The sequence below is a fragment of the Numenius arquata genome, chromosome 6 (assembly GCF_964106895.1).
Source record: "Numenius arquata chromosome 6, bNumArq3.hap1.1, whole genome shotgun sequence".
Taxonomy (NCBI): Eukaryota; Metazoa; Chordata; class Aves; order Charadriiformes; family Scolopacidae; genus Numenius; species Numenius arquata.
In genome coordinates this window covers 11,150,455-11,164,564 of record NC_133581.1, presented here as the reverse complement: position 1 = coordinate 11,164,564, position 14,110 = coordinate 11,150,455, and the positions used below count along the sequence as shown (strand labels likewise).

Sequence of the window (14,110 nt, the reverse complement as noted above, 5' to 3'; positions counted from 1 at the left end):
TCCTTTAAAATACTATGATAAATTTAATAAGAACAGGCACATTCCTTTGACCTCATACCTTTTCAATTGCTTTGTATGTCTTAAGATCTTCTTCAAAACTTTTGATTTTGTCTGTATCTGCTAACATGATGTAATTGGAAATTGGTGCTCTAGCTCTTCCTTTTGACTGCACGTAGGAACGGTATTCTGTGGGCAAATCAAAACGCACCACCAAGTTGCATTTTGGTATGTCAACACCCTCTTCTACAATACTAGTAGCAATAAGTAGGTTGGTCTCATGTGCACGAAATTTTCTAAGAACCTGCAAAAGTAATGAAGACAACTTTGAGAGATTAGTCCAAGACCCGTTTCCATCAGATTCATCAAAAGCCAATAAAAACAAGGAGAGCGGATCAGACATTCCACAAATTGTCTAAATATGCAGATATAAAACTATTACAAAAAGTCATTTCAGAAACACAGCAAGGCTATTTATCAGAACAGGCAGACTTCTAGGAATCAAATCCGGTATGTGGAATTACCCAAGTCTGAGAAGCTACTACAGGCAGGTGAGGGGGAAGAATAAATGCATTTGCTTTCAAAATACTTCACATGCTTTAAGTGAGGTCAAAGTCATATGGTTTTACATTTTTATCATTTAATGATTTACCAAATTCATTAGCAAAGATAAATATTAAAACCAGCTTAACTGTTGAAAATGTCAGAAACCTGGATTTTCTTTACAGTATTACTGTACTACTTATTTTTATTTGGGTTTTTTTGTTTATTTGTTTTTTTTTTTTAATGAAGAACATCTCTATCTCCAATAAGCATGCATATTAAACCAAGGGTATTCCCTGAACTTCCAATGCCTGTGCCCAGACTCTGCTTGTTGGTTTGTTTTGAAGATACATATGCATCCACCCCCAAAAAAAGAAACCAAAAGGGTCTCAAAAGTATTGCTAGTTTCAATTATTTTTCTTGAAGTTACCTCTTCCTGTTTTCTGAATTCTACTTCCATCTGCTTGTTACGAGGCTGGTTCTTGCCAATGCCATGTCCAGTTATAAAATTGCTACTGATGTAAGCCAGTTCTGGATCTTGCTTACCAGCTTCTTTTATCAACCTAAAAATATTACATGTGTTTTTAGAAGTCACACAACCCAGAAAATGGAGGACAATCTTTTCTTTGCAAGACTTACGTTAAAAGAAGAAACAGAAGGATGACAATTAAGCTATGCTAACACTTAAAACTGACCTTAGTTTTCTCTAAAAACACTAGTTCTAGTGAAAACCTCAGTAAGGAAAATAAAAGACTGACTGCATACACACACAGCGTGAGCATGCATGCATCACATGCATTTCAGACCTATCATGGTAAAACCAGGTATTTTTAAACCAATCTATTGCTCTAAGGCTCCCTATTGTTAAGGCACCCTACTCACAACCAGTTTAGTTAACTAATCTAATTTTCTGTAGATGATAACTGATTTTAGCAGTAAAACCTGTAATACTCCCTCAAAGTCTGTTTCCCCAATATAAGGTGTTAATTTTTAGGTTAAAACATAGATTGTTATTCTCCTTAATATTAAAATACATATTCTGTTCAGGTATACTAATGACAAAACATTGACCAGTGAGACGTTTACTACTTTTGAAATTAACCCAAGTGTATCTACAATTGGAGGATTTAATCCAATCTTCAAAAAGGAAGACTGAATGGGGAGGTAAGGATCATCCAAGTTCTCAGTCTATTCCCATACGTCCTTCTTTACACTACAGAAGCCGGAAAGGCTGGCTTCTGCACTGTTTTGATTTCACAGACAAGGCAGAGTATTTCTCATATAAATAATTCACAGTAATTGAAACCTTTCCCAACTACATCTCTAGCAGATCTGCCTCACATATAAGAAGATGGGTGCCCTGCCAGTCCCCAGCTACATGCCCACCACCCACCCAGTGAGCTGCTGCCAAACCAGATGGAAAATGGAAGAGTTCTCCCTGGCTTTTCTACCCTTGGGGAACTACTGAACTCCCCCCTTAACCTGGTTGCCGTTTTAAACAAGATTTACAGGAGCATAAAACACCTTAAAGAGTTCCTTCCTTTGCAATCTGTTAGAACTGGAATGGACAGAGAGCATAGGCAAAAGAATGTAGAAGCTTACTATCCTTACAGAAACGTACTAGGACCATCCTGTTCTAAAATGCATGTGATTCATTAGTTCAAGGCCAAAGAGATTCACATTTCTGTATGCAGGCTAGGTTCCCGAGAAAGGAAGGATGGAAACATAGGAAGACAAGTGTGGGTTAATAACTGGACAAAAAGCCTAGTATTTTTTTAATATTTCTTTTTCCACATGGCATTTCTGTCAAGTCATATAGCTTCAGTTTGAGTGCCTACAAAGAATCCCCAACAGTCTTACTCTATCTCATATATTATAAATTGGACAATTAAAACCATCTAAATAAACATTTCACTTTGCACATCTTTGGCAAGTTCTTGAGAAACATTCAAGACTTCAACCTTGTGGTTAAAAAATTATTAGTGTTAGGTAACAAGTGGTGTTTTTCAAATAGATATGAAAACTTCTGCTTTCAGACCCCTCTCTAAGGGAGCTGAGAGGCACCACAACGAAAATGGAACAAAACTAGGCTTCAGAAAGCTTTTTCTCTTCTGAAAAGGAGCTTATAGGCACCAGAACTCAACTATACACACCAAATAAACCAGTGAGTCACTTCATCAGTTGTGTGCAATAATAATCAAAGAATAAGTTGAGTTTTTTGGGGTTTGTGTGTTTCTCCTTTTTTTTTTTTCCCCAATTCGTAGTATTTACAGTATGCACAGTGGCTGTTGCTAAAGATCTAAGACGACAAGCTCCAATTACTGCTTCAGAGAAAATTCCTATCCATTTCTTCCAGAATATACAACAGGTGCCATGAATTTTGCACTTCCTCAGTCATCATGGACTTCATAAATGAGACTCTAGGCTCTAAAAAACTGCCATAATAAATATAATTTAAGTTACACTTCTGCTTTAAGTTAGTTCTGTATAATGATCCATGCTGGATTACTAGAAGCTCGAGTAGTTTGATACAGTAATTCAAACACTCATGAATTCCTTATTCAGGAGACAGTCTTTCCACCTGTATATACAGCATAAATATAGTTACAGTCAGCAGAGGCTCTTCAACCCAATCCACTCAATTGAAGTGAGGGTCTCCACTGAAGGCTTTCAGTCTTAACTTCAACAGACCAGGTCTGCTGATCATCCAGGTATTTTGAGACCAGGTGTGTTACATAACGTAAAGGAGCATTTTGAGTCTGCTGGCTAGCTTTCCAAAGTGGATAAAAATTTACATATAGTTCTATTTTTTGCTGCCAATAACCTGTACCAAAGGCATCTAAAGCTTTTTAAAGATGACAGAATTTGGTAACCTCTTTGATCTAGACATTGTATTCTGTCAGGCTGAACAGCAGTCAGGATATAGTACAGCGCATAAAACAGTCTATGAGAATGTACAGTGGAAAAAGTAAAATTTAAATCACATTCATCACATTCATAACTTAACAGAGAAGAAAAAAAAGTTTTCACAATTCTGTTCACTCCCTGTAGGATAACAAAATACTCTTTGTCAGCTCAGCAAAAATTTATCAAAATCTGTTAGGGTTATTTCTTCAGGAGTTATTAACAGAACACGTTCATTTCACTGAATGGCTTAGTTTGCTTTATATTGCGAATTTACATAAACATATTTAAAAATGCAAAAAAGGCAGAGAAAAAAAGAAGTTCACAAAACACAGACAAATCTGCAGATCAAAGAATACATTATGCACTCAAACTGTTCACTCCAGCAAAAAGGTAACAACAGAAGGGTCAGATTCAGAGGTATCCAGAATGCAATAAACAAATTGCACAGGACATTTAGCACGCTATCAAAAAACCCAAAACCCCCAAAATGAAGATCAGTGAATAAATCAGATGTCATTCATGGTTTGTGGCAAATAGCATTTAACAATTAAGTGTTATGCAAAACTAACAGATCACATTCGGGAATAAGAACTGATAAGGAACTAGAGTATTGCAAAGTGTATCTTGGCAAATATTCCAGGGTTCATATTTTTCTTGGTGGAGACCATAAGAAAGTGCTTAGTATTTGACTGAATAGGCATTTTATAAACACTAAGACATTTTTGTGCAAGGGCAGATTTGATTTTCTGTAGTTTTGGATCATATAATAATGTGATTTAGTAAGGTAATAGTAAAATTTCCAGAAGTATTGCACTCAATAGGATAGAGAGGTTTCCAGCATCCATTGCAAATATAAATTTAAAGACTGATTAAGACAAATCAGTATATGGCAATTTTACAGGTTAAGTACAGTATTTCACATTTTGCCTTCTAAACGAATCAAATTACACACTCAGGTCCAAAACAAGCCCTTAAGCACAATTTTCAAAGACACGTGTTCTTCCTATCCACCCCATAAACACACAGCTTGAATTATATTTTTTCTTGTTACTCTTTATACAGATCCAGTATGATCTTCTAAACCAATAGAGTTCTGAAAACCTAAGACAATCCCCTACACGTTCATGACATTAACATCCACGTGCTGGCAGCTGAGTCTGCATTATTTCTTTTTTAAATGAATTTTTTTAAAAAATGAAAAGCTTTACCTATTTAGAACAACTGCTGTGTATCTTCTTTCCACAAAAATAATTCCACATAAAATATTAGTAAAGGGAGATGGGAAATTAGTTTCTGGCTTCTCTTTCTCCTCTATTTCTTCATCTTCATCATCATCTTCAGAATCACTCCAAGATACATAATTATCCTGATTCCTATTGTTATACCATTCAACACTTTCAAACTGCTGCCGTTCATATGGTTTATATTTGCGCAAGATTTCAAGCAGCTTTATTACTTTTGGGGTAACAAATTTCAGGTCAAGTGAGGCAGGCGAGAAGTGCTCTTCACAGAGTGCATGTATTTTCCTTAGGAAAGTGTCTGTAAACAATAAAAATTTCCTGTGCAGCTCCTCTTGTTCGTGTTTGATATACTTCTGTAGCTCTCTCACCATCATCCCAGCTACCTTATCCGCACACCAGGGTCCCAGAACAACCAATACAGCTCGACAGTCTGACAATATCTACAACAAATGAATTCAAATATCAGTTCAAAGAGTACATTCATGAACATTTAAGAATGGGATCTTGTTTCTCATATAGCACAATCTTTATAAGGATTATGACAATTGTTCTATTATAAAAATATCTACAAGTCTGTTTCGGTTACTTAGATGACCTTGGGAACTTTGGTGTTTCTAATGGAGCAAGTTTCCCCCTCTTCCCTGAATTACTACAACTGAACTTTGAACTTTGTACATTTCTGAATCTCAAAAAAACCCCAAGTTTAAAGAATATTTTACAGTTTTGTAGAATTGTAATTTGAAATTTACCATATGATAATTATGCTAGAAAGGAGAATACTTCCTGAAGCAGCTAGTTGAACAAAGCAGAAATTATTACCATTTATATTTAACACAGATCTAATGAAAATAAATACTTTACTAGGCATTTTTACTTCCCTCATTCCTGATACTTGCCAGGGTTTCAAAAGCATCTAACCAGCAAGTTGTACAGTGGCCTCAGGGTAATCATAGCAAGTCTAGCCTCTCAAAGGGAAAAAAAATGAGGTGTTTGTATGTGCGGGTAGAATAGGAAAAACAGAAAATTATATCCTACTCAAAGTACAGCATAGGCACTTGAGTACCATCAACATTACCTAGTCAAACAATAACCTAGGAATCCAGAAATTGGGTACATTGATAATACTATCAAAAAGACTCATGATTTGGATGTACATAGTTCTTGTAACAACTACAACAGAACAATAAAAACAGTCAGGATGACATAGGTTTCAGTTGCTGCTTTAATTTCTCTTCCCTCTTCCCTTCTGCGAGACAGTAAAGAACAGGTTATCACCCTCTTTACACTATCTTCCCTGAAGTCTGTTACCTGTAAGACTTCACTAAGGGCAAAATTTATCTAAGCCAATTGTAACTGCACATAGAGTCTTGATGCTTTCCAGTGCTAAAACCAAAAAGGCACCTCAGGCTGAAAACTGATTTCTTTTTCATGATACGGGTGTCTCCATCTTCTTGGAGAGCTACTCGATAAGAAAACAAGCACAGAGGGCTACGTGCATTTGAAGCATAGCAGTTAATACACTCTTCTGGACTATGCAAATCCTGGGGATTGCCCTCAGCCACCAGCATTCCTTATATAATTTAGCCTATTACATTTTAAGTTTAGCACAAAAGTACCCAGGACTTCCTTTTCCCATGCAGTCGTTAATAGGCTGCCTTATTTATCATCCTTCCCTCTAGCCCAAATAATCTTTTTCTGGACAGCATCAGAGTGCTGGGTTTCTAAGAACGTTAAAGGAAACTGGAATACTTTGGGCTGATGAAAGAAATACATTCTCCAACTTCCTCATGGACTGTTATAGATATGTGACTCATTACCCTCTTCTTGTTAAACAAGGACTTGCATACCTACATAGCTGTACTTCAGGAGGAAATTCCAAACCACAAAGCCCAAGAGGGGAAAAAACAATGCCTGGACCCCAGACCCCACGTGTGACAGGTCCCTGCTGAATACACCATGCCTTCTGGACTCTACTCTGCCATCTCACATAACAATAGAGGGGCAAACACATAGAAAGGTAGGGGCAAGCCTGAGGCTCCATTCTGTTCCAGCAAAGTGCGTTCTAAGACAAATTGTAGAAACTGTACATCTGTGGTTGGCATTTTTGCCTGAATTCTTATTTTATCATCTTTTAATACAACTGGGGACGTTTTTTCCAAATACTTTCTGCAGCATTACTTTCTCTTCTGTACTGAGCTATTTAAAGGTCATAGGACACCACAAAGATGTCAAATTCTTGATTTCAGAAATAAGGACCCACAATATCAAGGTGTAGAATTATTTCACTGTCTTAAGCAAATTTGGATACAAGATTCTCTAACCAGATGAAGTTCTGATAATGGTTGATATTCAAGTCCCACTCATTTGAGAAAAGACTTGCACTGACTTACAAAAGTCAGAAGTCTTTTTGCTCAGATACTCTAGGCTGGCTACCTTAAAGTTTCAGTAAAGTAATATACATGGCAAAGAAAAGCAGCAGTAAGACTTCTATTCCCCCGTTTTTTCACATAGCTTAATGTCCTTACCTGCTTAGAAATTAATGTTGAATCTCTTTCTTTTGAATGCACAGATATGTTGCAGTCATTTAGAAAAGCAAGTGCCTCATCCAATTCCTTTAGCAATCTTCCATACAAACCACTTTTGTCAGTATATGGTCCACAGTCTACAACAATCTCACACGGCTGAGAAGTATATCTTAATTGAGGGCAAAGATCAAGTTAAACACAGCTTCTGAAAGTCAGACCTATTTCAGCCTGTTAAGGTTATACAGCAAATAACAGCAACATGAAGTGTATTCAAGTACACCATGAATTAATAATAAATAGTTACACAGTTAAATAAAGTAAAAAACTCTCCACCAACCCAAATACTGAACTACTTCATTCTAGAATACTTTGCTTTCTAATACACTTTCTAAAAAGGAGGTTAATATCACTATGTTTATTTCAAATATCAGAATAATTTAAGGCAAAGCAAATTGAATTCACTTGCCACCACCTTCACTTTTGGGTTTCCAAAGAGTACTCTCTTGATAGGCCAAACAAATACAATCCACATAATGTAAATCTAGGTCTACATATACACTTCTACTAGTAAAGTAATTACTATTCTTCAATGGCAGAGCTATGAGTGAGAAATTCGTAAAAGCAAATGCTTCACAGACGTTCAGGAAAATCCATTTAAAAAACACACCCAACCAAACACCTGTTCCAGAACATGAAATAACTGTCTTTGACTTTGTCTGAAACTCAGTTCATACAGCACAGGTGGTGCAAGAAAACATGCTATATATGAATCATTTCACACTAATTCTCCTCTACAACAAATCATCACATTATTACCACTTTATTTTAAATAACATTTACAGGATCCTACATTCTGTAAGAATAGAGGAAAACACCCACTTGCACTGCTATTTAAATAGTTTTTATTACTTCCTCTCATCTTGCTCTGTCTTTCATAAGCCTCTAAATCCAGGCTACTCATTTGAGGCAAAAAAATCAACCCAAAACATCATGCAACTTCTGACATTAAGAGCACCTTGTACTGCGGATGTTGCAATATTTTTCTAAATTAAATAGCAACATTCTGGCATACACTGAACATGAACCAGTTACTCTCCAAACATAAAAACAGTGCATTTTACAAGTTCAGATATGTACTGTTGAATGTGAATTTTCTTGATTGGTGGTGTACTGGTTGGGGTTTTTTTTGTTGTTGTTTGTTTCTTTGTGATTTTTGTTTTGTTTGGGCTTTCTGTGGGTTTTTTTAGTTGCTTTGTTGGGGTGGTTTTTTGGGGTTTTTGTGTGGTTTTGTTTTTTTTTTTTTTTTAACAACTACAGAAAATCTCTGATTATCAAGGCAAATCAGCCATCGTACTTAACTTTAAGGAAAGATGTATTTCAACAATGGCTACTCAAAAAGCAATTTAACATTCCCTCCCCACTCCAAGTAGAAGTAATGGTGTCACATACACACAAATTTTCCTAAAATTTAGAAGTGGAAATATTTCTACTGGTTTATTCCTCTACCCAAAATGAAAATGCAGACATCAATTTAATAATCATAACTGTACAACATACCTGTCTAAAACCACCAAATCAGTTGCAGTTTCAGCATTGCTCTTTAAAATTTTCTCCAGTTTCTGGATCTTCTCCTCTAACTCAGCAGGATCACATTTCCCATTTAAAATGGAAGCTGTTAATCCCAAAATTCGAGGACATGATGGGTAATCCTCACAGATCTGTGAAGTGAAAGAGAATGAAATACCTTAGGACACTTATCCTGCAAATCTACCATCAAGCTTGCAGACTGCAAACTTAGATGCTTAGTTGGAAACTAGTATTTCAATAGCAGGTGTTGGAAAAGAAACATTGAATGAACATTTATCTATTCCATTGGCTGGAAGTTAAATTAGAAATTGAATAACATTTAACAGCAATCATCTCTAAAGGTAAATATTTACAATGTGTAAAAATATAAATAAGGAGTGAGCACTGCACAGAATATAAATTTACAACACATATCGTAACACTTCCACGCCATGTAAAAACTAAAGTATCACCTGAGAAAATAAAAGACACATGCTCTGGTTACAAAGAGAGATATGGAAAGACATCTATTATACAGGTTTCTTGCATTGCGTAAGCCAAATTCCAGATATTCTTGGCTCCATGTGGTAAGAGCCCTACAAATATCTTTAGAAATCAGTATTTCAAAATTAATAAAAACGGATTAGTACATCTCATTCCTAAACTCAAATATTTTATCAATGATTTTACAAAATTCCCCTAATTCCCTAAATTTAGCTTTCTCTTCTCTGTTAATGCCAGTTCTCTTTAGTACCCACTGTAAAATACAGTAAATACACTATTTTTCCATCTCCTAATATCACTGAAGTCTTAATTCATTAATTTAACAGTCCCAGAACATGCTAAAATATGGTTCCACTGATATTTTTCCGTGGTAGTAAAAGCTGCCTTAAATGGTTCCCACTTCTCCAGCCCTTCCATCCAACGACTCCTCGTCAACCAAGTATTAAAACATTCATGCAACTGAAACCCACCTTCATAATTTCACAGTATGGGTGATCCTGGATTGCAAGATGGCACTCATCAAACACCAGAAGATTAATATTTGACAGGGATAAATACTCATTTCTCAAAACAGTCAAAGCAACATGACATGTCATAACCAGAACCTAGATTGAAAGGAAAAAAAAAAAAGGGTCAGTATAAGAAAAGTGCAAGCTTCTGATCAAGACTAACTTACCATAGGCTCTGCTTATATTTATAGTTTATACTTAATATGTTACCTGATGCTTAGAGAATTCCTGACTCCACTTCTCTTTTGTCCATGATTCAGTTGCCTCTAAACTTGAATACTCTCCCACTTTAAGATCTGAATGTGTCCTGACAGCAGACACTTGTTGAGCAACTTGATTTGCTTAAGAAAAAAAATATTTAAAAAACCTCAGTCACATAAAGGTCTTTTCATACATTAATTTTCAAGATGTCTGTCATATTACCTAGGACCATGTTTCATAACATAGCTTAGACTAATGTTAAACCAGGTGTACACAGGAACTGCCTCCATTTAAAACCACAGCAAGGAAACAGCTTGGAAACTAAATTGCACTTCAGATTCAATATCTTAATTTTAAACCAGGAAACAGATGATGTTATAAACAGGTTGTATTAAATGGATTATAAGCAAAAAATGAAAGGTATCATATTCTTTAATCAGTTTAGCATCCTTGCTGTGCTGTGCTTTCACACAACTGCTATTAGGGAATATTCCATGGAAATATTAGCAGCATGTTTAGGAACTCAGTATACTTTTCGCCTTACCTGAGTTGACCAAGAACACAGTTCTTTTTCCATTTTTGTTGAAATCTCCCCTGATCTGATAGGACAGCTCTTTAGTGAGTAGTACTGCAATAAAAGTCTTCCCTGAGCCAGTGTTTAAGCAGACTATTGTATTATGATCCAAAGCTGCTTCAAGCAGTTCAACCTAGGTTTAAAAAAAATAATAATGTCCTTACTTGCAGCAATGCAGTAAAAAGATGATAAAAGAAAACACAAGTGGTAGATGAACTACAGACAAGTCAGTAGTACCTCTAGAGATCTCCCCAGCACCATAGAATTAACACATCTCTTTCATAACAATGTATTGCCACAGTCTCTCAAAAAGAGATATTAATTAACACTATATATAGTCTAGCTTCTAAATCTAAAATCCTTTAGTATCACAATTTGCTGCTATTTTAGGTAGCTTTCTAACTTTATCTTTTTAATAGATGATTCTGTTGCTAGTTACCTTGTGTGGTGAAAGAAGTTAGAGCTTTTAACTTAACCACATACATCACTTCGGCCAAACAAGCAAGTATATTAGCTCAAGGTGGTCTAAGCTTTTCAGTAATATTAATCAAATGTTAGCTTTCAGGCACCTCTGCAGTGTAAAAAGAACTGAAATTCTAGAACTCAGAAATAGGTTTCCTTAACAAAACAAACATCAGAGTGCCCTGATTGGGTTTCTGACATTACTGAGTTGCTTTGACCAGTACGCGAACCAAAAAAAAAAATAAAATCAAGATTTACCATGTAGAAGACAGAAGGTCAGAGGGGGAAGGAGACATGACTGTATGTATACAATAGAGATGCACAGGGTACTGTTTACTGTATTTTGTATTTACAGCATTTTGCAGACAGCAGCAAGAGAATACTCAGCTTAAAAGTTGTTCTGCTTGTTAAAGCAAACTGAGAAGAGGGCATGGGGGGTATTACAAATGTAGAACACAGCCAAGCTAAAGAAAGAGAGACACAATTAACTCCCAAGAGGTGGGGCTGAGAGAGACATGTCCAGACTAGGTGCAACACTGCATATTATCCAGCTGCTCTGGTTCTTTTTCTATTAAATCAATGAATTTAATTTTACTTTTTTCTGACATTACTGTATTAGTATTATTACTAGTACCTGATATTTTCTTGGCGTATAAATGTTATCATGAATTGCTTCTTGTTGCCATGGTAGTCCAAAAAATGGACCCATTGGGGAGGAAGCAGGGGTCATGAGCTGCAGTCCTGCCATGCTGAGGGATTGCAAAGCAGGGCTTTTCATTCATTCATCCAGTGTTTCTTTCATTGCATTTTTGTTCCAGCACAGCCTACTATGAGAAGAAAAAGAAACAGTATTAGATACAGTCACAACATAAAGCAAGAAGAGAAAATTTATTCTAAGAAAAGACATTACTTGATTTTACTTCCAGTAAGTGCTAAATCTCATACTATTTTCAGCAGAAAATATTAATTTTAAGTTTACAGGCACTTTTCCACTTAAAGATGTGTGTTTATCAAAGTACCAAAGAAATTTGAAAGGAGCTGTACTTTATGGGGCAAAGTTCATTCCAGGCATTTGGATTTACGCATGTACATTTCAGAATAAAGTTCCATTTATGTTCTGACAAAACCCTCTCTCATACATCTTTAAGATCAATTTTTTTAAAAAATAAAGCTGTTTTAGCTTTACATCAAGGAAGGAAAAAAAAATTGTTTTTCTAGAGCACATGCACAGGTAAGTATCACATTTTCCATTTTTCATTTTTCTTTCCAAGCAGAAAGTCCCTATGACCAGTTTAAAGCATTACATACAGACATGCAACAGGAACTTTATTCTAATCAGCAGGAAAAGAATAGGAACTACAAAAGTAGTACTTTTAACTCAACAGATTCTGATCAAATTATCTGTTCAAGAAACTGGCAGAAGTATTATAAATAATTGCTGATGACTCTAATAAGGACTAGTGGAGAAAGGAACCCTTATCAGGTTAACCACCAATTTCCAGAAAGCTATTTTAATTGATAAACAAACAAACAAATCATTCACAACTTGATGACAGTTACACTCTGGAAAACACTTTCCTACTAAGGCTATAAAGTCTTCAACACTGTGTTTTTTTAAAAATGTGTGCTGTTAAGAATGGTCAAGGTTAAAAAAAAAAATTAATTAGTTTTACCTTGCCCAGAGAAACTGATTAAGGCCCGATGATATAGAAAAATAATGCTGAAGTGTAATACAAACATACTGCATCAAATCTAAGAAATGTTGAATACTTTCCCCCATTCAAATCAGATACTGTTTTTGAATAGTGTATGTATTTTCACAAGTTAGTCTTCCTCAAAACTCCTAGATGCTCTATATTCATTTTAGGATCAATCTCAAAACGATAAATGCATTAAAATGGACAATGCTATCAAATTTAATCATTCATTAGAAATACACCAGGAAAACAGTTATCATATTATTGCACAGAAATGTCCTTGCTTTTCTATATAACAGGAAAGTCGGTTAAGTTTTGCAAATGTGCAGTCGGGAAGAAAAAATTGAGAAATGTGTGATATGGTATCTAATAGAAAATACTAGCCGCTAATGGTTATGAAAAATAACTTCTTTAGGAGATTACAAATAAAGCAGTACAATTTTTTTCTAAAAAAAGTATTCACTTATTTTTGTGCTAAGATGAAATTTTACTTTATTTAACAGTCCAACTAATGAAACACTGTAGCTCTGTTGTATATTCACATTTTTAAGTTAAATATTATAATTTGGGCCATGTCTAAACACTGATTTATGTTCTAACTTAACCAATATTCAGTAACTATGGGAAGTTCTGACAAAACAAACTTATTCTCTCTAGTCTTCTATCTCAGGTATATCATAAAGAGAAAGCAATACATTGAATTACATGACCACTAGTTTTGCAGATTCATGCAGAAATAATGCCACTTTATAGAAAATCGTCAGAGATAAAGCTTTGTCTCAGTATTTTCCAAACAAATAGGGGGAATCCCAAAGGACAGTGTGGTTAAATTGAAGTAACATTATTCTGTTCCATTATAAAGAATTATTTCTTTTCTGAGAAACACTGAGTAGTACATGCTACTTTGTGAAAGCAGGTAGACATAACTTCTTGGTCTTTGGCTCAGCAATCAATGTACTTCCCCCTCCATCAAAAATAGTATTTCTTTACTAAGAGAACTGTGTTGATATTGTTGGAATCTTGTCTGATATTTTAATCTGAGCTTCACAGAAACTGTAGGGGAAGAAGACTCCAAAAAAAAAAAAGATATATTTAAATATTTTTTTAAAAAAAGAATGAATGTACATTTTCACAGGAAATAATAAAGAATGCTCTTGACATTTTATCTGATTTTTTTTTCAGTTGCTTCTGAATGAATCTTTAAACACATACAAATCTTCTTATTTACTTTTTCAGTCCTGTAACATAAGCAACTGTTTCAGCCCAAGTCTTTCAGATTACCTAAGCAGATAAAATGGATCAATATGATATCACTTTATTTAGCTGCAAATATAAAACAACATAGTCTACACACATCATAAAAAATCAGTAATACATCGATATT

The 14,110-nt window shown here is 35.1% G+C and overlaps 1 protein-coding gene across 5 annotated transcripts in view; it reads right to left on the bottom strand.

Moving 5' to 3' along the window:
• Positions 1-11,853, bottom strand: part of DICER1 (dicer 1, ribonuclease III) — a 39,289-nt gene extending 27,436 nt beyond the window's left edge. For 2 of the 5 annotated variants that reach the window (XM_074148420.1, XM_074148421.1), the window contains exons 1-9: positions 11,664-11,853; positions 10,538-10,700; positions 10,003-10,133; positions 9,754-9,888; positions 8,771-8,931; positions 7,214-7,382; positions 4,656-5,128; positions 971-1,103; positions 59-301 (exon numbers count right to left, since the gene is read on the bottom strand). In XM_074148420.1, the coding sequence (XP_074004521.1) occupies positions 59-301; positions 971-1,103; positions 4,656-5,128; positions 7,214-7,382; positions 8,771-8,931; positions 9,754-9,888; positions 10,003-10,133; positions 10,538-10,700; positions 11,664-11,807 (1,752 nt within the window). In that variant the 5' untranslated portion in view covers positions 11,808-11,853. Of the gene's footprint in view, positions 1-58; positions 302-970; positions 1,104-4,655; positions 5,129-7,213; positions 7,383-8,770; positions 8,932-9,753; positions 9,889-10,002; positions 10,134-10,537; positions 10,701-11,663 lie in introns of those variants that run through there. The other 3 variants (XM_074148424.1, XM_074148422.1, XM_074148423.1) reach the window with 3 other exon arrangements.
• Positions 11,854-14,110: the final 2,257 nt, after the last annotated feature.